The sequence below is a fragment of the Indicator indicator genome, chromosome 5 (assembly GCF_027791375.1).
Source record: "Indicator indicator isolate 239-I01 chromosome 5, UM_Iind_1.1, whole genome shotgun sequence".
NCBI classification, from domain to species: Eukaryota; Metazoa; Chordata; class Aves; order Piciformes; family Indicatoridae; genus Indicator; species Indicator indicator.
In genome coordinates, this window is record NC_072014.1 from 42,367,853 (window position 1) to 42,392,265 (window position 24,413).

At 39.0% G+C, this 24,413-nt stretch overlaps 1 protein-coding gene across 1 annotated transcript in view; it reads right to left on the bottom strand.

Moving 5' to 3' along the window:
* ARHGAP15 (Rho GTPase activating protein 15) overlaps nt 1–24,413 on the bottom strand; it is a 362,484-nt gene that overhangs the window by 129,743 nt on the left and 208,328 nt on the right. The window contains exon 9 of the mRNA XM_054381341.1: nt 18,413–18,511. Coding sequence (XP_054237316.1) covers nt 18,413–18,511 — 99 coding nt within the window. The remainder of the gene's footprint in view (nt 1–18,412; nt 18,512–24,413) is intronic.

Below are 24,413 nucleotides of genomic sequence, written 5' to 3' on the forward strand. Positions count from 1 at the left end.
GGGCTGAAATGAGCACCAGCTACTGTTGACTGGAGGACTGCCTGTGCTCAGTATGGTTTTTAGTGTTGCTGACACATGTACCCTGCCTCTTTGGTGTGGTGTTGGGTGGAGTTAGATGTGCCCTAAAGCTCCTGGAGTGGAACTGGAGGCTGACACCAGGCTTTGCTCTGCTCTCTTGGAAAGATCTTCTCTTTTGATCGTCAGAACGACCCAATTCTTGTACTTCTCCCATAAAAGAACCACGTTCGTGAAGCTGAAAACATCATCCAGGCTAACCTCTGATATGGAAATAGGTCCCAGCTGAAGTCCAGAGAAGGTACTCAGGTACTGTGGAAGAAGGTGTGCTAGAGAAGTAGGTGTCTGTCTATGAGACAGACAAGGGTAAACCAACCTAGGAGACCAAACAGCAGGTTAACATTGGAAGTCAACCTGAAGGTCAAAGAGATAATGACTGTTGTAAAAAACCCCAGTTTTTACTCATCAGTGCTCATGCTATGCAAGTGTCTGTCATTTGCAAATAAAACAGAGAGAAATATTTGGAAATTACTAAGGCTGGAGACAGTAGCAGAGGAGTTATTTTGGTACTGTAAAAGCAGCAAGAGGCATCCTCTTGGAGACTGGCTAGGCTGACCTCAGTCCCAGACAATCTACTTAAATAATTAATTCAGGACTCTGTGAACAAATAACTCATAGCAAAATGTAATTAATCCCAATCAGCATGGTTGCATGGATATCAGGGCCTTGTCTAGCAAACTTGTTGCTTTTTTTTGATAGGATTGGATTTTTGACAGGTCTGGCTGATAAAGGCAGTGCTGTTGAAATAGTATGTTTGGATTTCTGTGACATTTTGATTAAAGCACTTGCATTTTATGGAATTAACAGGGCATATATTACATGGATTAAAAACTGGCTCAGTGACAGACCTCAAAATGTAGTAGTTAGTGGGAGATATCAGTTAACAAGGTCATAACGGGCAGGGATCTCAAGAGTGGAACTCAGTCCAGTGCTATCTAATACTTTTATCAGAGATGTGAACAATGAGAAAAAAAGTCTCTGTTGGCAAAGTAAACAGATGACACAAAGATCAGGGAGATATTAAATACTGATGAGGACAGGTTCAGTTACAGAAGAGCTGAACAGACACCTTAAATGGTAAAATAAGTTTTCCTATGGAGAAGCACTGGATACATCCAATACTCTGGATGTAGGTTACAAAAGACTTGAGGGTCATTTGGGATGATTAGCTGAACATGATCTCTCCGTTCACTGCCATAGCAGAGGACTAACCTGATCCCTGGAATTATGGAAAGAGGAGTATCAAACAGAAGCAGGGAAGAGATTGCAACCACTTCACATGCTGCAGATAGGATCTCCAGGAGCTCACTGTGCTTAATATCAAGGCAAATAAAAGGAAACCTGCTTTGTTGCTTTGTATTAACAAGAAGATGGAGAGATGTCCTCTCCCTTGGTACTTTTCATATGATTTGCAGGCACTGGACTCACAACCAACTCTGCCCTGCTGCCAGGACCTGTGACAGGCAAGACTGCATTCAAGGTAGCATAAACAAGATTTTCTTTAGTATGTTATTAGTAGGAATCCAACATTGTATCAGAATTTGGTGAAAGCAGGGATAGGAGGAGGAAAAAAGGAGAGGAGAAATTGCACTCATTCTTAACAGGTTAAGAAATTACTCTACAGGAGGTGTCTGACATGAGGTTTGGCAAATCTCTTTAGGAACTTAGCTAGCAAGAAATAATTCTGTGTTTGACTGCAATAATATCAAGAAGATGAGGGGCATTCCTACATTAAAAAAAATCTTGCAGTAATAACTTCAACATGCAATGAAAGGAGAAAAGCTCAACTGAGATCTTACTGTTTTTGAGACCCTGTAGAACCTGTTTAATGAAGCAATTACAACACTGAATATGAGCATGACATACTGAGAATGAGTAACAAGTGGATATGATGGATGATGTACTTGATTCTGTTTCCTGTCACTTGATGGGAGAATTTCCACTTTGATATGTCTATACAAATAAATAAGGGTAAAGACAGCACAAAGCAAGCATGATTTCAGGTAGCGTGGAGTCCATTGCTAAATGGAGCTGCTGCTTACTGCCTACATCAAGCTTGCTATGCCTTCCTTGCCTTCTCTATTGTGTTGCACTGTTTTTGCCACTCAAGAAATTTATGGTTTAAAAGCCCCAGGAACAACAGGACTTACTCAGAGGGCTCCCTGTAATGAGAAACAAGAGTAAGCTTTGAAGCAATGCGTTGTGAACGAAACCACGGAGCATGCAGCTTGCTCACTGTAATTTTGCCCTTACCTCCAGCATATACTTTTGCCATTCTGATAGTCCCATGTCTTGCAGCTAAACAAAGTGACCTCATTGCTTTCCACTCTATTTTCTTTTAAACATTGGCTGGGATGATTGAGATTCAGGAATGTGGGAAAATGGATTCCCAAGCCACGTCCATCCCCTTTAATTCTGAGCTGTAATTTTTGGCTTGGCTTGAATCACAGTCATCACATTTCAGTCTGAATCTCTCTGTAAAGTGATCTTTCTTAAACATTTCTTTCACTCATCATGGGATCAGAAACAAAGCCGTTCTAGTCTTTCAGCGAAACACTTACAAACGTCTTTTTACAGCGACTCACAAGAGCTGAATTTCCTTTAAAAAAAAAAAACCAACTGTTTGTAAAAGAGGAGGTTTTCATTGCCTGATTGTCCTCTTTGTGCATCTTGTCATCTGTATGCCATGAGCTACAGCTATTTTAATCTGTTTTTGTTTGCAATCCATTTGGTGTCCGCCCAAGAAAATGCAGGTGATTCTAATTAACTTACTGCTGAAGATATGGAAAAATCTCAAGTGTGCTACAGAGAATTATACACTTAAAACCTTCCCTCTATTATTCATAACGGCTTATTAATGAAAATGATTACATGAATACATTTGCCACCTGATTCATCTGTGTTCACTTTTTAAATCAACAAGGTTTATGCTAAAGGGGGGGGGAGGGAAAGCCCTCTACCAAATGCAGATCTCAAGCACACACATCAGCTCACTGGCTAAAAAGGAAGGGCAGTTAACAGGAAATAACATTGTCTTGCTTTATGCAACACAGTATAATGTCTGAAATCACCAAACCTTTGGAAATAGCCCTTCCCTCTCTCTGCAACACATTAGTGTTTCATTTGGGGAATGCTTATTTCTTTTTTCTGTTTGTTTGTTTGCTTTCTCTTGTAATGCCTCCTTCCCCACTCTTATTTCCTCTCCTTTCCTGCAGTTACTGCTTCTCGTGTATGGGCTCCTGGGTCCATTCTGACCAACCATTAATTTATCTAAAAAAATAGGATTTCTATTTGGCTCTTTGCCATTTTATCAACTTAGTACAAGAATTTAGTGCACAGTAGGGACAAATCTTTTCCTGTCTTTTACATTTTATCAAGTACTTGATAAAATGGCAAAGAGACATAGAAATACATGTCTAGGCATACATATATATATATATATATGTATGTATATATATATTTGGTTGGTTGGTTGGTTGTTTTTTCTCCTTGACCCAAAGGTCTTTCAGGAGTACCAGGGACCTTCAGAGACTGAATGGTCCTTCACCAGCATCTCCCTTGCGATATAATCAGATTCATATCTCCAGAGATGTGCAGCTTCCACATGCACCTGGATGTGTTCCTGTGTGACCTGCCCGAGGTGTTCCTGCTTTGCAGGGGGGTTGGACTCGCTGATCTCTGGAGGTCCCTTCCAACTCCTGACATTCTGTGATTCCAGTTCTTACCTTCTGGTGTTATGGCCATATGACACAGAAGGGAATTTCAGACAGAGAGGTCTGAGTCATTTGTAGGAAAATCAAAAGACATGAATTATTAGCACTGGGTGTTTTCTGCTAGGTACAGCTAGGTACAGCTACCATCAGGCAGTTCCTCACCTTCCATCAGCCACGATTTCTCTTATTGCATGGCACGCCACATAGGCAGTGATAGTCTGATTTGAATGTGATGACAATGTGGACAATGCAGTTTGTTTTGGGGAGGATGAAAGCCTTGAATAAAGGTTATCATTTCAGGAGGAGCTGACGATGGAGAAACTCATCCACTGTGTGACATGATCAGAACAGCTGGGGATGTACTGTGGAGGCTGGGGGAGAGGAGAGGCAAGGTATTTTGTGTGTTCAAGAAATATATACAACATTGCCATTGCTTATATCCCAGCTGTGCCTGTTAACTTCTGGAAACATGTAGAGCTCAGCAATAAAGCACACTTGACTGATATTTACTGCCATGTGCATTATAAGACATTTTCTGTCACACATTACGTTCTGAAAGAGTTAAGTAACATGAAAAATACAGGCTCAAGATTATATCTGTCATGGATGAAAATACTACATTTATGCCTCATTGTAATCCATTCATTGGTTTATGGACCCCCAGCCCTCCAGGGAGTGTCACAGCTCCACATGATACTGCTGAGAGCTGTTATTTTGCTTTTGGATTTCTGATTTAGCTGAAAGAAGTTTAAAAACACATGTAGCCTGACAACTCCCTATTGGCTATACAACTGAGGAGGGTCAAGAGCATAAACTATTCCAGCAAAAGCCAGCTGTAACTTATGCTCACTAAACTGGCTGAAGATCTGCCTGCTACAGACAGTAGCATACAAGAAATTTATGCATTTTGCTAAATCCTCCCACTTCAGTTGAACTGTGCTTCATTTGGGGATCCATCATCACCACCATCAGGCCTGTGTTTTTTAAGCAACATCAAAACATGAAGGGAAATTGCACTTTGGGGGGTCTAACTCTCCTCTTAGGAGTAGAGAGGACTTGCAGTCAGGTCCACTGACATCAGTAGGAGCTGTGGTTAAAAGCTTAGGGACAGATACAATTCTCCAAATGTCCCTTACTCCCAGTGCTGGTTTTAAAGAGAATTTAGTGCACAGTAGGGACAAATCTTTTCCTGTCTTTCACAATAGTGAGAGATTAAATTAGACCTCAGCAGTGTCACCTCCCCATCCTGACTAGTACAGCTGCTTATTGGACTTTTAACAGTTGGAAGTGGAAGAACTGTACATTTGGGCACACAAAATCTTCAGCCAAAACCGGTAAGGAGTTTGCATTTTCTGGACTGTGTGCCTTTGCTTGGCAAAGGGATTTATTTATTTTTTTTCACTGGCAGTGACTGGGGCAGGGAATTTAGGATGGAATAGGCATGTTTAGGATGGAAATTGAAAGTAACAGGGCTGCTTCTTCCACCATCCCTTAGCTTTACAGAGATAGCTGAGGAGTCCAGATAGGCCCAATTCTCTTCCCTATAGCAGATCCATTTTTTTGCCTGACAGCCTGAAGCTAGGATCTGCTCAGGCTCAGATGTCTCAAGGTTATCTGTCTTATCTTCAGGAACAGGTCCTTCCAACCATCTGTGGGCACTTCCTATGGCTCCTGCTCATTGCTGGGGAGTGGATGAGAGCTCAGAGTTTAACAGTTAAGAGTTCCACAGCAGCTAAAGAAATATCAGCAAGGCACTTGACAGTACTTGTTTTGTTGTATAACACAGAAGGCTGGATCTGTTTCTTACAGTTAGGAATCAGACCAGCTCAGTTCTGGATTTCTAGCAGAAGGAATGTGCAGAACCCTACTCTAAAAATGGAGTTGGGGCTCTCGTGCCATTGCTAGCGGTCTTTGCTCGTTCATGTCGTGCTGTAGGCATCTGTCTTTGCATTTGTTTTTTTATCTCTAAGTGGGAGAAAACATTCAAAACTTAGATTCTGCAGTCTAAGGCACACACTATCAGACACCTTTGGGTGTTACAGTCCATGCCTGTGTGGAAAACTCAGAGGCTCTCTTAGAAGATAAGTGTACATATGGCTATCTAACACCAACTTACTAAATTCTTAGCACTGCCTATCTGTCTAACATATAAATGTGATAATACAAAGGTGTGCCTGTAAATGTTATATGTAGACAACTTTTGCTTCAATAATATCTTTCCCAGTGCACACTTCCTGCATTTAAGGATGCAACAATGATTCAAATCCATGGGAAGATGCTCTCACATCTTCCTTTATGTGATAAACCTCTAGTCTAATAAGTGAACAAAATATCCTTTTTCTTGCAAAAGTCATACTTATGTCATGAAACAGTGGCATAAAGTGAAACTATGTGGAAAAAAAAAACCCACCCAGAAACATTAAATCTGACAAAACTTATTGTGTTTATGCATTTTTCTAAATTTTTTCCTTTTCCCTCTTAGCTGCAGGACTCTGCAGGTATCTATATTACTTTTTTCCTGTCACTCAGACTGCATTTACAACCCCCAGACAGGTTCAGGTAACTGAAAATTTAGGGTTTGGGGTTTTTTTTTGTTTATTTGTTTGTTTGTTTGTTTTCTTCTTTCTCCATTTAATTTGGCAACATCCAACAAAAAGTTTAGTCAGGATAGCTACAGAAACCATGAAAGTCCTGACCTGGGTTACAAAGAGTGATAAGGACCAAAATTTAAGAGACTGGCATGGACTTCATTACTTTGACAGAAGCATCTCCATAGTTTTCATTTTATGATTTCACAGGCATGCCATGCTATACTACATTAAAATAGCCCAAAACTTGTGTATGGATTGCTCAGGAACTCCTGAAAAGAGGTTTTGAAAGTATAGTCTGAAATGGAACAAACTGCTTTCTACTTAGAAATCTGAAAATAAACCCAAAACAACCAACCAACCAACCAACCAACCAAGAACCTCACACTGACATACAAAGAATAGAGCTGAAACATAACTGAGACATGCAAGAAATAAAATAAAATAAATAATAATAATAATAAAACCCCCAAAAAACTTTAATTCTGATAAGAAAAAACTAGTTGTTGGCAATAAAATGCCCTGGATAGCTTTTAGCTGAATTTTGGGTGAAGTAAATATATAAATATGAACATCACTTGATACTTTCATGCAAGATAAGTCTTTCAGATTTTGAAGCTAAGGGAAGAACTTTGATTTGAATCATTGTCTTTGTATCTTAATGCTGACTGTGACATGGAATGATGTAAGGAAGGTAGAAATCCCTTTTACTAGGGCTCACACAGACTCTTTGGTACTTCTGAAGGCTTGGAAAAGTAAAGCTGGCACACAGTGTTTTCCATATCTAATTTCTTCCTTTGGTAATTATTAATGACATCTACTACAGAGACATCCAGATAGTTGCAAAGCTTCTAACACCAACTCGTAGTGTAAGCTGTGCCTTTTGTGTCTTTTCATGTCTGACACATCAGAATACAAAAATGCAACTGAAATACATAGAATAAAAGCAACCATTATGACCAGCTTCTAGTGTGCAAATTCAGATACTTTTCAAACCTCAGTACAGAATCACAGAATTGTCAGGGCTGGAATGGACCCCAAGGATTGCCTAGTTTCAAGCCCCTTGCCATGGGTAGGGACACCCTCCATTAGATCAGGCTGCCCAGAGCCCCATCCAGCCTGGCCTTAAAAACATCCAGGGATGATTGATAGGTCATGACTGTTTGCAGAGCATCCAAAAAGATTGTGTCTTTGCTCAATGATGGCAGAAGTGCCCCTGTGCAAAAAGCTCTACCAGTGCTATTTATGTCTAGAGAGTAGCCACTGCTGTGAGAATGGTCCTCCAGGTCATAGAACTGGGCGTTAAACAAAGTGGTTTGTGTTTTAGTGGGAATCTCACAGAATCACAGAACAGTCTGAATTGGAAGGGATCTCCAAAGGTCATCTAGTCCAAACCTGTTTGCAGTAAGAAGGGGCATCCTCAACTAGATCAGGTTGCCAACTTGACTGCCTGAAGAGCACCCTTCCAGCATTTTCCACCTTCCTGTTGGCATTCAAATCTAGTTTACACTTTAGCTGGGCTGGAGAAGTTGAGTTACTCTGTTTTCAGTGGTTAGAGTAGATGCTCAGCTTGTTCATAGCTAAGTTTATAGGCTAAGTGAAAGGAGTTTTCATTAGAAGAGGATGTATCTTATCTTGCTCCTAAGGTTTATTAAAAATATGTAGCACCTGATAATTTAACACCGAATGAGTGGCTGCTAAATTTCCCCCTCTCTCTGTCTCTCTGTCTCACACACACACACACACATCTACACACAGAGGAATGCTTCTCCACTGCCAAACTATGTGCCAAGATTTTGTTCCCTTTAATCTCAATCATATGAGTTAGGGAACCATGAAACAAAGTTTCTACCAAGTATGCTGACAGATTTTGAGTTCTGGTGGCTCTGCAGGGCATCACAAGAAGTACACTAGGAAACTTTTCTTATTAAAGATTGCTGAGCTGATCTGTTTTCCATGTAAGTCAACATGAGCAGTATCACCATAAAGAACTCAACACTTGCTAACTGATACCATACACTCATCAAAATGATTTCCTTTCTAAGCAAACAAAAAGTTGTGGCACCTCCAGCACCATTGTGTGGTTACTGCTGGCACAGGGAAGCCATTTGGTGGCAACTCCTTTGGTGTGCAATGTCACACCACACCATGGCAGCTCAGGACTGACAAATCTAAGCATATGGTTTGGAATGCTCGGGGGACATTTTTCCTGGGAAGATGGGGGGAAGAGGCATGGAACAGCCTCTTTTGGTCTTTTGAGTACTTTCTTCTTTTCTGAAGACCTCTCAGAGAAGACCTGACACCTTACATATGGTTTGGAGGGGTCCATGGTCATTTTAGGAGCCTCACTGTTACCTGTAAAGTGGCCTGTGGTCTGGGCAACTGATCAAGCTCTTCTTTTTACATCCCGACAGAAAAATCTAGATAGCTACAATTCTCCTCCAAATACATCAAGCTTAAGGCCCTGATCCAACAAAACACTGAAACATTTCCTTAACTGTAGGGAACAACCATTGACCACAAAATAGATCTCTTCAGCTCCTTAAAAGGCAGCCTCCATCTGTTTTGGTGGACAGAAGCTGGTATCAGGAAAGCAGGAATTACACAAAGAAACAACCTGTATCCATCCCAAGGTAGGATAAATATGAGAAAGCAGTTTCTAGCAGCAAGATCTGTTTCCTGAGAATGAAATGCCTCATCTCTGACACCAAAAAAAAATAAGGTGCATGAAGAGAGAACCAGATCAGACTGGCTGGAGCTGCTCAGGATCCGAGTGATAGGTTTCTGTCGTGTTATGAAACAAAACAGCCACATTTTGCTCTCGCTTGCATATATGCCATTCTTCCCAAACCAGGGAGCATTGTTTGTCTGTGTGGAGACAAAAAGAAGTTGGTTTTCTCTATAATTACATCCATGATCTGTGAGGATCCTGATTACAACAAAACAATCTGCTAAGCGAGCATACAACTGGAGATCTTCAAAAGCTTTAATTCCTTGGGGGAGTTTTCAGGCAGTGGCCAATTTAGGGACAATTCAGTTACTAGATTGCTAAAATATCGAACTGATACATTCAGGGGAGTAAAATGAGCTAAAAAATCTTCTCTTAAAGGAGTGCAAGCTTTAACATAAAGCCTCCTTTTTAAGTTGCCCTCTCCCTTTGCCCTCTGCCTTGTTCCTGAAGCCTTCTGTTGGTCCAGTGTCTCTCACTTAGGTATCAATCCCATCAGACTGCCATATTATATGGTTAAAACATTGATGTAACACAAGCTGCTACAGCAAATAATTGAAGTAATAAAATACAACTGCAGTTATTTGCTCTCTTGAATTGCAGGCAGGAAAAAAAAAAGGAGACCCCATAGTGTTGCATAAGGAGAGCAAAAGTTGGTTCTTTTTGTTTTGTTTTTTAATCTCTTTTCCTTTATTGCTGTAAAAACTGTTTTGGAAAAGAAAAATATAAATCATAGTTGTAGCAACTTCCCCCCCCCCCCCCCCAAGGGAAAAGCAATTAGTCTATGTTATGGAATTATGCCTTCATAATTTTACTTTAAATCTGTTATTTTATTTTAAAGCAAGGGGGATGTTGAAACTACCTGGGTTTTTATTTTCTCCCAAAAAAAGAACTTAATAGACTTAACTTTTTTTTTTTTTTTTTTAATGTGTGTGTGTGAACATCTCTTCTAGGCCAAGTCAAGTGTTGGCCCAAAGTGTTCTATTAATGGTTGAAGTATCAAGCCTGACTAACTGGGGTTTGCAGGAGAAATCTTGCCAGCTCCTTGTCTGTGATGGCATGTGTGCTCTGCTAGGGCATTGTGCCTCACATCTTCAGCTTATTCAGGAGGAAAAGAGAGGATTTTTGTGTCTATCTATTTTTTTTTTCATGGCTAGGAGGTGGATACCCTCATGTGTGAGCTTCCCTGATTCTGACTCTGACCAGGGGGTATGTCAGGACCTTCATTTTCTCTTTGGCACAGAGTAAGCAACAGAGACAGTCAGCTGGCTTTAAATTTCTCTGGACTATTTTTTTGTGTTTCAGCGTGTGCAAATGTCAGTTGCTTGATTTACAAAGAATATTAACATTATTTTAATATCTAGAAAACGTTGTTTGCTGCTTTTTTATTTCCTAGGTTAAGTGGCTTGTTTTATTTATGGAGCCTATTGCAAAAGATTTTATGGAAAATTCTGAAGATGAAATGCCCTCTTTTCTTCCACATCTTCACTAATAGATATATTATACAATGCTAGAAAAAAGGCAAAAGGCCAAACTCATCTCTGGTGTAACTCCAGTAAAAGCAATAAAATTACACAAGGCATGAATTTGGCCCAGGCATTGTAAATGTTACTCTGGTGCACACTGAGTGTCTGCTTGTTGTTACTGGCAGGGCTTAAAACACAAATCCCCCATTTTTTGCTTTTTTTTTTCATAGAAATGGATACATTTCTCTGGAACACATTAATCAATGAGGCAGGTATCAGGTAACTATGACAAGGACAGCAACTGGTTCAACTGATGCAATTTTCCTGGCTGCTTCTCCTTCTTCTCACTAACTTACAATCTCTGCTTTCAATTTCATTTTTGTTTTTTAATATATATTTATTCCCTTCCGTGCATTGTCATTGCAAAGCTTTTATTCTCTTTTTCTTTTTTTTTTAAATTTAGTCCTTTTTTCCCATTTTTTTCTTTTTTTTTTTTTTTATTCTTTTGGTGTGTCATTCTTACTTTTTGTTTTTTATTCTTTCCCTGCTGTTGTCTCCTTTTCTCTAATTTGTCTTCTGTGCCCTTCCGTGATGTTTCCTGTTGACACTTCTTGATATTTTTTTCTAACTCAGAATGTGGCTTTCTAGCAGACACAGAGGCCCCAGAGTGAATACCCTTCAGAGCCAATTCTGACTTGGACCTTGCACAAGGCTATTAACTGGCTCTTCCTCTAAGAAAGGTGGCTAGAGCAGGATTGCCTGAGCCTGAAGACAGAAATGGTTGTGGAAAACGTGCCAATATGTTTGCAACTAAATTCAGCCACTCTTAATTTCTACTCAAAAGAAGAATTTTTTTCAAAAAGAAAAAAAAAAAAAAGAAAGAAAGAAGCCCAAAACATTTTAAATCACAAACTTGCAAGGGCTTCTCTCAGAACTTTGTTGTTTGATGCTGCATTCATCTGTATGTTTAAGTTTATGCTTCTGGGCCACTTTAAAGTAAACATAGTTCAATGCTCTCTCAAACAGTTTTCTTCAACCTTCTAGAATTGTTTGGTAAAAGGCTTTATCTGGACTGCTGGATATTTTTTGGTGCATGTGTGTAGTTTTTTTTTTTCCCCTATCAATTTGTTTTGTTTCTCTCTTTTATTTTTTTTTTTAATAATAATAATTCAGCACATACAAAAGTTGGGAGCAGAAGCCTCCTTGGAACAAGATAGAATCATAAAAGACTTCAGGAATCTCATCACAAGCTAAACAGTACAAATTGCACATTCTTCATGGAAGTATTAGCTTTTAGTGCGTGCCTGGATCCAAGCATAATAGATTAGCCCAAAGTGGGAAAGAATGAACAGTACAAAATTAGCAGAACTGGGAGCTCAGATCATTTGGTGGGGCAATATGATCTCTGTACTTTCAGGGTACTGAATTCTAAAGCCACTGGAAACAGTATGTGAAATTATATCAGAGCGAGCAAGGAAGCATGTGTAGGTCTGGGAGATGGGAAAGGAGAAAAAAAAAAAAGTTGGGAAAATACATTTCCAGAGGAAAATAAGTACTGAAAATCAGTGAATGAGCTTGTAGGAAACAAACTGCTATTCGTGAACAATTCCTTGGCTCTGAGGGTAGAGAACTATGCAAAAAGATACAACAGAGAAAAAACACAAATAAAATACATTTCAGTGGTTGTGCAGGGTCCAAGTGCTGTTGGAGAATAATCCTGCACACAGACAGGAATATAAACCAGCAGAGGATAGGTCAGTCTCCTGAGGGTTCCCTTCTTCTCAAGGAAACCATGCCAGAACAAATCCTTTATGCCACCAGTTGATGGGTTCGGTTTAATCGTGCTGGGAAGTAGCCCAGGAATGCTCTAGTGGAAGCTCAAAGATGGTGGTGAGCATACTCTGGCAAAACTACCCTGTACTTTCTGCCTTCCCCAGGTCCTCAGGAATGGGAATGAATTGGTTTTGAGAAGCAAATACATAAAATAATGATAATAATAATAATAAAAAATAATGCTTAAGCTAAATACACCCTTGAGGAGCAAGTTGCTGAAGGCAGGTCTAATAACACAGAGCATTACAATACATATAGGGATATAAGCTGCTAGGGGTTATATATAGTGGCTATTAGTACATACCTTGGCTGCACAAGCCTTGCCTTCTGCAGCCTCACTATGCTCCAATAATCTACTAACTACAGCAAGACAGTGACTCCAGTATGGGAGTCAGAAACTTTAAGAGGTGTTTGGGATTTTTCTTTCCATTCTTCTGCAGTGTTTTCTTCCATTAGAAAATGAGATACCATTAAATTGTTTTAAAAACTCAGTTGTTTGGGTTTGTTTGGGTTGTTTTTTTTTTCTCCCTAGCTACAGAAATATATTCACAAGAATTCGTACTTTTTAAAAACTCATTTCCTCTTTGCTGAACTCCTTGAGATAAGTGACCTCTCCTCTATGTAAACTTTCTACCAGAATACTGACTACCTTTTAAGCGTGATATGATTTAGAAGGTAATGAAATATCACTTTCTTTTTATTTTTTTCTTTTAATAAATAGGTTTTAAAATGCTTTTAGCTGCACTTTAGCTTTAAGATTAAGAGATAAAACTGATGAAAGGGACATAACCTTCTGTCACAGGGCAGCATGGCATTCAGGAGGTGAGGTAGTTTAAAATACCATTTTTATCTTCATTTCTCTCCATCGAGATGACTGCATTTCTTTACTACATCCCATAAGGTAGTTTATCTTTGCCCATAAAGACACTTTCTCCCTTAAACACTGCATATTCTGTGCTATTGACTTTGTGTCTGTGCATATGCACAATCAAAACCCAGCTATGGACATTAAAGCCAGACCGATTCTTGATTGTAGGTGCTTTGGGGTGTCAAACTTTGGACACCTTTGGGAAATCCTCATGCTTAAAACTTCTCCCAGAATCATGTCTTCTGAATTGCACACCCATCTCTAAGTGCCTGGTGGTCACTGTTGAAGTCTCACTGCAGATCAACCACCCCTCTCAGTCCAAAAGCCTTCTGCTCAGGGATTTTTTTGGGGGTCACTGTACTTATTTAACATGATTTGTTCACTGGGGCTCAGAGCAATGAAACCCAGTAAATAATACATTGGGCAAACAGAGGAGATAACAAAAGGAAATAGTTAAGGTACTATAATAATTTTAGCCATTCTTTTTTTTTTTTTTTTTTCCTCCAGGTCACTATAATCTGCCCAAAGATAACTAATTGTTCAAAGTAAACATTCCACTCTGACCACAAAAGGAATCCATTACACAAACATATAATTCACAGTCATTTTTAGTGGGTTGTAAACAGTTTGGAATGAGCATAAAATGGGACAAAAATCAAAGTGAGCATTTAGAAATGAAAAAGTGTTTGCTACAAAAGGTCAGTCCCTTTCCTTGGCAAACTATGTAGAAAAGCCTGGGAAAATGTTGAACACACAAGCAGTAAGGGAATTTTAAAGCCAACAACCTCCCTGTTTCTTTAAACAGACATCGGAACCTATAACTGGATCCTGTCAAACAAACGACAGCAAAAAAACATAACAGCTGCTAAGAAGTAAAGTTGAAAGATAAAGTTTTCTAAGCTAAGAACCTTCTCAGAAGTGGACTAAAGGTCTTTCTTAAATCTTTAAGGAAGGTTATGGATCCCAGGGTGGCTTTTAGGCATGGAATCAAATATGTAATTTTGTGTATCATTCCTGTCAGAGCATCCTGTGCTCCAAGAAAAGCAACAGAAAACAATGTCTGCCATGTCCAGTTCAGGATGGCAATGGTACCTGTAATCACCAGCTTGGCTGCCTGCAGTGGCAGTTTCCAAGTCATTTAGGCTGATTTTGAGAACACTAACTTGGATTTGGGTAGGTAGGGAGAGGATGAAGGACGCTTCAAATGAGAGATGGAAGTTAAATTATCTTCCCTAGAGCATTAGTGTTGTATTTCTTTACAAAACCTAAACCACACTGGATACCCTCAGTAGGTTTAGGATCCTGACTCCTCGGGGGTGTTCATTTACTTTATCATTAGACACACAGACAAATTATCATCCCTGGAAAAGAGTTTAGTATCAGACACTTCTCACAGGATAAAGCAGCACTTTGAGAAGTATTGGATGACATTTTGGTTAGGTACAATGCAGGCTGATATTTGTTGTAATTTTTTGTGCATTCTGCTCATGCCTTTCACATATTTGAAGAAAAAAATAAATGAAAAAAAAAAACCCTCAGCCAGGACTTTTAAAGGGTTGTGTATAACAAAATAAATAGGCAACTCAAGAAATGACTGGAAATAATATCTGGCCTAGAAACACCAAAAAACCTTGCAATGGGCCCCACCCTTGGCAGGAGTGTGCTGCATGTGAGTTATAGTACACTGGGAGGATTGTCCCGGGCTTTCCATGCTGCACCGCTCAGCTCTGGGCTGGGGCTACCTATCAGACACTTTCTGGAGAGAACAAAAAACGTGGAACACAGATTGAAAAAGGCAAGTCAAGAAATAGCCCCAGAAAAGCCTGAGCTACATCTAAATTGGGCGTTGATGACAATGTGAAAGACTCTAGAGAAAAAGCAGTGATTCGTGAAAAGCTTTCCCTGCAAGCCCGTGAGAAAGCAGAAAGCTAAGAAAGCTTTGAGTAGTCACTGTGCTTCTGATCATTGCATGGTTCAGAACTATCCTCACCAGGTCACATCATATCCATGGGAGGATTTTTTTTCTGCTCAAGATATTGGATTAGACACCAAGGGTGCAATGGTTTTTTGCCTATAACCTGAGGTGTCCCTGCCCATGGAGGGGGTGTTGGAACTAGATGATCCTTGAGGTCCCTTCCAACCCTAACAATTCTATGAGATTGAGCTCTACAAGTCTGTAGAGCTAAAGTCTAAGGCAAGAAGACCATCAAAAATTATGAATGAATAATTACTACAGGAAGAATGAAGGAAAAAATTAAGCTTGCTTAAAAATGAAAATTAAATGTGACAATTGCCTTGCAAGTTTACAAGAACAGGCACATTTTCATTGACTCTCTCTGTTAAACTCCGCTCCCAGCTCTTCAAGATGGTTATAGAAAGACCTTCTGATTCCCAGCCCTATTTCAATAGCTACAAATAACAAAAGAAGCTGGAAAGAAAAAAAAAAAAAAAGAATTCACTCTTGAACAAGTGAATCCTTGTCAGATAGATAAATATCCATTATGGTGTGAAGATTTTCAGGCCAAACCTTATAAAGCACCTCTGTCCTGAAATGGTGAATAAGCAAACAATAGCCTAGAGGAGAAATGACCAAAAATCTGTTCAAAATTGAAGCAAAATAATTGCAGAATAATTCCTTTGATTTCAATGTAGATATTCATTTTAAAACAGTGTAGCTAAACAGGAAACTGTGCCAACAGTTAATGACACCCTCTACATTTTTAATCTTTGGGAGAATATTACTACAGTTGGCTATTGTACATAGCCTCATCTACACAGGAAAATCTACTAATTAATATGCTTTATTTAGATGGCTGCTAGACTTTCTGTGCACAGTGATAATGCTTTTAAAAAACCAGGAAAGCAAATCTGAAAATCCATAGGTAGATAGTAATTAAGCCCAGGAGCTGGTAACTAAGAAGACAACCGTTCAGCAAAGTGGGAATGTTTTGTAAGTGACATTTAAGGTTGGTCTCCTAAGGTTTTGATCATTTTTTTTCCTCCCTTTTCTCTTAAACAAAGCACACGAGTAACATCGCTGGTACAGTTACAGTATGTAGATGATCTATCTTCTAAATAGGAAAAGCAAAAAAAAAAAAAAAAGGGCAAAAAAAGCTTTTCTCCAACAGCCAACATGCCAGCTGTACAGAGTATCTAGGCCATCTCACTAAGACTAGGAAAGTAAACATACAGTTTTCATTAGATGTGCCTTTCCCATAATTGGTACATAAGTATTTCCCATGACTCTGCAGTTGAGTATCTTGGCTGGAGGCATATCTGGCCATTAAGAGGAGGGCTTCAGATCTGTTGAGTCTCAGTCATGCCGGGAGACTTGGCACCTCCACATACTGCTTCCTAATACCAACCCCGGTATAAAATGTCATCAGAAGCTTGCATAAACATTGGACTTAGCTTCACATAAATTACTGCTGTCCTGAGATAGTTTATGCCAGAACTTAGTAAAAACAACACTCTGAGTAAATAGATGGTGAGTAAATGCAAGCATCCTAATCCAAGAAAATGATAATAGAAAAAAAAATGTATATCAAATATAAACTCATAAATACAGCCATAAAATGAAATTTTTATCTCATGCCACATGATTAGCTTTTATTTACACATTAGACTAACTAAAAGGGGGAGATTCTTCAAGTCACAGCAAGTCTGAAGGAAACTGAAGAATATTAATGTAACCCTCCCAAGGATGAACTCCTTGGAGGAAACAATGATATTTTCATTTTCTTCCACGAGCATTTCTCTGATAATCACACGGACAATAAACACCTAATTAGGTTTCTTGGATTTTCCCATTACAGCTCAGCAGTGCAGAGACCTCCGGCCTGACTTCTGCTGGAGGACTGGTCAGATACCACAAAGCATGGATAAAATATCTCATGCATCTTCTGGAGAACCTGTGCTGTGATTGTAACCTAACAGTCAATTAGACATGTTCTGCATGGAGTGGCATTTCTATAATCTAATCTCTGCCCTTCCTTTTCATGTTCTGAATTTCTCCTCACAATTCCTCCTCTATTAATAGTCGCTTCACACTTTTCTCTCCTTTCTTTGTCTCTTTCTTTATCCAGCCTCCAGCCTTGCTCCAAAATCCAATGCTACTATCTCCCCCTACTGAACGATCTACAGTTTCTTGGTCTCTCTCTGAATTCCAGCCAATCATACTGGGAGTAATAATATCCCAGTGCTCTCTTTGCTGTATAATTAAAGCATGAATTTCCCAGAGTTTGAAACTCCAGGGTAGTTTTATTGCACCTTTCCCTATAAAACCAGGTAACAATGATGAAATTAAAACAGCCTTTCCCTTTGTGGTTAACGGCCCAAGTATCTTTTTATTTTTCATTGGTTCTCTTGTTGTGAGCCTCCAGTACATGGCAGCGACAATGGGTTCACCCAGCCTTCCTCTGAAAATAAATTTTCTATCTTTTGCAAGATATATGTTTCCCCAGATCCCTGGAACAAGTTGTAAACTTGTAACAGATGGTGATGAAGCCTCACATTTTTATACAATACATTTTAAGATTCTGCATCTACCGCATGTACCTTCCAAAGAAAATGACCTTCAGTGAGAGAAGATACACTCTGCAGAAAGGCAGGCAGGCAACTGTGTTAAATACATATTTTTTACACTATGAAACTCCTTCTTAATCAAAACTTTTAATGAGGATGAACGCTCATTCCATTATTCTTTGCAAAATTCTGGCTTTTTAAAAATAACTGTAAAAATTAGACACCTGCAAGCATTAAAAAGCAAATAAAAATATGGCCATGCTAGAACATTTATTTTGGTTTAATACAATTCAGAACTTTGGAAAAAGTGTTGGCTCTGCACTCACCAGAGACTTCAGAATGGAAGTTACTGACATTTTATTGATGCTTAGCATTTGCTTGCCCAGAGAAAGTCTAAAACAACAACTTGTCAAACAAAGCATAAGGAATAATCATCCTGAAGAGGTTCTATTAGTGTCTTATCATATAAAGGAAACAAAGATACAGACTGAGACACAGTTCAGTTCATAACTGCATTACAAACTCAACTCCCTGTCTACCCTGGCAATTCAAGCAGAGCTAGAAGGCTAAAGTTTTGATTACTAATAGAGAAAAAAAATAAATATTAAGGTACTCACCTCTTCTTTCAACAGCTTTTATACACAGTTGCACAAACTGGGGGACTGTAGATTTTTCATGCTCACAAACCAAGTGCAAATGGGAGCCAAAAATTTGATCTATGTTTGGAGAAAAAAAAAAAGAAAAAGAGAAAAATACATTAAGTTATATTATTAGCATTGAAATTTTTCTGTCTTCTGAGCTCATATATTAATTAAAACTTCAGATATTGAAGACAGACAAAGTTGGAAACAAATCCTTTTTCTTAAGTGCTAGTGGTCGTTAGGTTCTGCCACCACAGAACCAAATTGCTCAATATCTGCTGCTCATAGCACTTGGATAATTACTCCTGGGTTCAAACCTTGATGGCCATTTTCACCTTGACCTTGACCTTTCTAAGGCTTGAAGGTCTCTGGAGTTTGCTTGAACCTGTCATAAAAAAGTGGAGGCCATTCTAGAGATATATCTCCATGTTGTGTTGAATCCAAAATCGTACATGATATAAATTGTGGTCCAACCACGAAACTCATACTGTTGGGTAGTCTGCCTCTTCCATGCATACAGTTTTACTCTTGCCATAGAGTGCTGTAGGGGTGGAAGGTCTTCATTAGTTTGTATCATTAGGACTTAACAGAGTTTCATCTCACCTTGACAAGAGGGGTGGGATTTTTATCATCAAATTACCTGTATAAAAAATAGAGGGTACTGGATGTCTTTTAAGGAATATTTAATCTTACACCAAGTTTAACTTATTTGTGTTCCTTCCTTGATGAATAATCATTTCACTAGCTAATGCTGCCTTTTGGTTTCTATGATTTTAAACTTTTGATTAACTTTGGATATTGATCTTAAAACATATTTCTATAACTCTTCAGACTACTAATTAGCCTCCTCCACCTCATTTCCACTCTATAAGTTTGAGAAATTATGAAAAGAACAATTAGTAATGGGGACGTTGTCAGCTAGAATCAAAATGAATCAAACAGAGGAGAGAAACTACTCAATAGGAGCCAGTTAAATGCTCAAACAATGGGAATGTGCTATCATAATTTATCTGAAGAGACAGTCTCCATATAGCATTTCAACAGGGTACTACATTTTGGAAATGGGCTTAGAGCCTCTGGAAATTTTTGTGCAGATAGCTGAAGGCTTCTAGCATAAGCTTGGGCTCTGCACAACAAATCCAAGGAGCTCTGCTCACTTGAAGAGAAAGAGCTTCTGCTTTCCTCTACAGCTCACAAGACACTGGACATTTCACAGAATCACAGAATGGTGAGGGTTGGAATGGACCTCTGGAGACCATCTAGTCCAACCCTCCTGCCAACACAGGTTCACTTAAGAGAGGTCACACAGGAGTGCACCCAGGTTGGTTTTGAGTCTCCTATCTGGGCAGCTCATTCTGGTGCTCCATCACCCTCAAAGTAAAGTAGTTTTCCCTCATGTTGAAGCAGACCTTCCTGTATTTCAGTTTGTATCCTATCACCTTGGCCACCAGTCAAAAGAGACTGGCTCCATCTTCTCAATACCTACCCCTTAATGTGTTTGTAAAAATTGATCAGATCCCCTCTTAGCCTTCTCGTCTCCAGACTAAACAGCCCTAGGTCTCTCAGCCTTTCCTCATAAGAGAGATGCTCTATTCCCTTAATCATCCTCATAGCCTCTGTTGGACTCTCTCCAACTGTCTCTCTTGAGCTGGGAAGCCCAGAACTGGACTCAGGATTCCAGACAAGGCCTGACCAGGACAGAACGGAGTCACAGTCAGTCCTACCACCTTCCACCGTTATCCTTGAGGCAAAACCTCCACTTGTTCATTTTCTGCTTTGTAAGGAACTTCACTTTCCTATCGTTATTCACTACCATTTCTTACTTAACCACAGATTTCAAGAACAACCCTACTGCCTTTTTCCTTCCAAGACACCCCAGCGCAGGGAACAAGCCTGGAAACAAGGTGGGGGTGCAAGCATGCTTTGGACTCTGCCACACTCCAGCACTTCCCAAGGCATGTGATCTGCATTCTGGTGGAGTACATCAAAGCCTGAATTGAAGTGAGTTGGAGTTTGGGCTGCAGAAGGGCTGGAGGACTGGGTTCACAGAGCTGCACCGAGGAAGGTTGCGTGCATGTGTGGCGTTAAGCATTAGCGAACAGTCTGTTACATGTTTTGGGGTTATGTTTCTGACAAAGCACAGTCTGGTTACATTTTCTTCATAAAACATTTATAGCTGCCTTCAGTGGTAATTATATATACAGAGATTTATGATTAAAATGTACTAGCACTTCCTCTTTTGACATCTTAATTGTTCGTTAAAATTTCAGCAAAGACCTGTCAAATTCTTTGCATAATATGGAATGGTCCCCACTGTACATTATGGTAAAAAAAAAAAAAAAAAAAAAAAAAAGGTATCTTTTTTAGTGGCCAAAGACACGTGTAAACAATTTCAGAAGTAGAACAGGCAAAGAACTGCACTGTGTGTACATTATAATGCAGGCAGTACTGAAACAGAATTAATTCGTGGGTGTTCAGCAGTTTCTCTTCTCTATTATAATCATTTTTATGACCAACTTCTAGGATTATTTTGCAGTTACTTTTCCAATCCCTAGTATAAATGTTAAATATTTGGTTTTCCTGTGAAGAAACTTTGAAAAGGCTGGAAACTGGAATGCCATTCTCAACCAGACCACTGCTTCTTTTCTGGGTGCATCTTCTGTATCTTCAGCAAAACATTTAACCTCATTTTATATACATTCCAATGCCATGTTCTGTATCCTGCAGTCAAGCTCTAAAACACCTCTTTAGAAAACAGGCTTGTCTTGCATGGAAGGGGTAGCAAACCAGTATTGAGTGTTGCTGGGCATCAAAAGAGATGCCCAAAACAACGAGTCACAGCTGCTTCAGATGGGTTTTCTTTCCCCTCTTCTAGAAATTCATGAGCATTTGTAAGGTCATGATCTCATGAGTCATCAAAATACTCTGAATTCTGGATGCTCCTGAACCACAAACTCAAACTCAATCTAGTCAATTGATTTTTTTTTTTTTCCTTGCTGGATCTGTTTCTGTACATAAACATGGGAATGGCAGCAGTTACACTGCCATATTTACCCTCTGAGAGGTCACAAGGATAGTGGAGGAAAATTCAAGTTAAGACTTGTTTGTGCAGTGTTTTGAAGACAAGGAAATACAAAAATGGCAAATTACTAACTTTTGTAAACTAGATTTATGTGTGACTAAGATTAAAATATTATGTTCTTATTCTTTTATAGGTGTGCATAGATATTTATAAACTAGTTTAAGGGGAAACTATTCAGGACATTTGTTTTCAAAAAAATAAAAACTGCTCCCAAAGGGATAAAAGAAGCAAAAAGAAACCTTTGTTTGATTTATTTGTGATAAGGCCCTTCAAAACTTCATTTTTTATGACTAGAAAAAAAAAAAAGAAAGAAAAGAAAGAAGAAAGAAATACACAACACCCCTAACCTCCTGTTATGACAGTTTATGTTTCCTATCCAGCTTATTTAACTCAAATGCCTGGGAAATAGACACAATTACCACCTTATGGAATGCTACTTAACTTTAAATGCTCCCCTCTGAATAGAAATCCACTTTATCTTCTCAGAGTTATTCCAGTTTCTCAGGAATTATTTCCTCTATAGGCTCCTGAAGTGCTCTTGTTTCATCATTTAAAAATTTAAACTAACAATTGTTCAGAAATATCTTTTATTAGAACAAAGGCAATTCCCATCCAGTGGATTCTGTTCACAAGAGCTTGTACAAAAGGAGCTGCATACTATGCCCATATACAGCTTTAATCATTCACTCTTTCAGCTGTTATCAATTTAAAACCAATGAAACTCCCACACTGAGTCCATTTGAGCAGTCAATTTTAATATCTTGGGGCATCTGTAGTTATTCTGAATTGGCTGCAAAAGCAGAACTAACAAGTTAAGCTCTAACCATAAGTCTACATCAGGCTGGTAAACCATACATCAAAGGCAGACAGTTAGTCAATAGTGTAGTATGAAAAACCAACAAGCATTTTTAAGAAGAGCAATATATTCATAATATGTTTGGTGGTATGGTTTACATTACACCTCCCTGATATCTGCACATTAAACTCTCTATTGGAGCTGGTGGGGTGTGTGACAGCTTTGCACATGGAGATAAAATGAGACACCGCAAGAGGAGGGAATGGACATTTGCAAGTTGTATAATATAAAATGATGATTACAGCTGCAGTGAATTGCTTGTTCTGGTGAGCTTCAAGATTTCCCCCAGCCTGACAGAGCTACTTTTTTTTTATTTTTTTTTTTAATTTATTTTTTGAGTGGCTCTAGCAGGCTGCAGGAAAGCCACTAATTCTGAGCTGCAGAAATCTAGCCCATGGGAGACAATGTTTCTGGAAAAGAAACAATTAAAACAAAATCACTGAAGCCACATCCTCACTAAGAATGCCATTGTTTAACTGAGTTTGGTGTACACGGATGAGATGTGGCCACACTTGGAAGGAACCCATACTTTAGTGTTTCTTATAAAAAAAAAAAACAAAAAAACAACAAACAGGGAAGGGCATGGCTAATATTCTCATTTCACAGGGTGAAGTTCAAATTCTGACATGAGAGAAGGTATAAGGGTGTAAAGTCCAAGTTTTCAGAAACCTGAATAATATCTATGCCATTCAGTGCACCTTTCAGGAGCAGAATTAACTCTGCCACCTCTGGGTTTGAGCTGCTGGATTAGCAGAGATTTGCATCAACATCTAAGTTGCTTGTTTGCTTTGTATCTGTTTGAATGTTGGGAGGGGAAAGGGAGAAGCAGAATAAAAAGGCAAAATAAAAGAGGGATGTACATAGAGACAGAACAGTAGGAGAGAGATGGAACAGTAGGAGAGAGATGGAGCAGTAGGAGAGAGAGAGAACAGTAAGCACCACAACAGTGAATTCTTTAGAGAGGGACAGGGAGTGCATGGAAAGGAGCATGTTCTGAAAGGTGACTTCTTCTAGCTGCTCACTCTGTGGAGTCAGATAATATTAAGTCAGACATGAAAGTTATGCTGATCCCAGACTGGGCTCCAAGCAATGCCACGACGCTTTCCCAATAAGTGGGCCAGGTCCTCAACTGACTGAAGTCAGCGAGGTTGTCAGTGGAGCTCCCCTGATTTATGCTAGCTGGGAATCTTGCCAGTCCTTTTAACTTGGAGATTTACTATATATCATTGATCTGTGGTGGTCATCAATTAAAAAAAAAAAAAATTGCATTTGTGAACAGTTACTATTAAGTGACATATGAGCTACCAGATTTGTTTCAGATCCTCAGAAAAGGGGAAAATGGGGAGTGTGGCAGACATTGGTCTGTTTTAAGAAGTCTGCTCTACTCCTCAAAACTCCAAAAATTATCTGAGCTACTTTCTGACCATTGTGTGTAAAAGCACTTTGACCAGTGTTTAGCCATCCACAAGGTTTGAGAAATGCACTTCCAAATGTCTGTGTAGTGGAGAGAGAAAGAAAGAGAGAAAGAGAGAGAGAAAGAAAGAAAGAGAGAGAGAAAGAAAGAAAGAAGAGAAAGAAAGAAAGAAAGAGAGAAAGAAAGAAAGAAAGTAAGAAAGAAAGAAAGAAAGAAAGAAAGAAAGAAAGAAAGAAAGAAAGAAAGAAAGAAAGAAAGAAAGAAAGAAAGAAAGAAAGAAAGAAAGAAAGAAAGAAAGAAAGAAAGAAAGAAAGAAAGAAAGAAAGAAAAAAGAAAGAAAGGAAAGGAAAGGAAAGGAAAGAAAGGAAAGAAAGAAAGGAAAGAAAGGAAAGAAAGAAAGGAAAGAAAGAAAGGAAAGAAAGGAAAGGAAAGAAAGGAAAGAAAGAAAGGAAAGAAGAAAGAAAAGAAAGAAAGGAAAGAAAGAAAGGAAAGCAAGAAAGGAAAGAAAGGAAGGAAAGAGAGGAAAGAGTGGAAAGAGAGAGAAAGAGAGAAAGAGAGAGAAAGAGAGAAAGAAAGAAAGAGAAAAAGAAAGAGAAAAAGAAAGAAAAAGAAAGAGAAAAAGAAA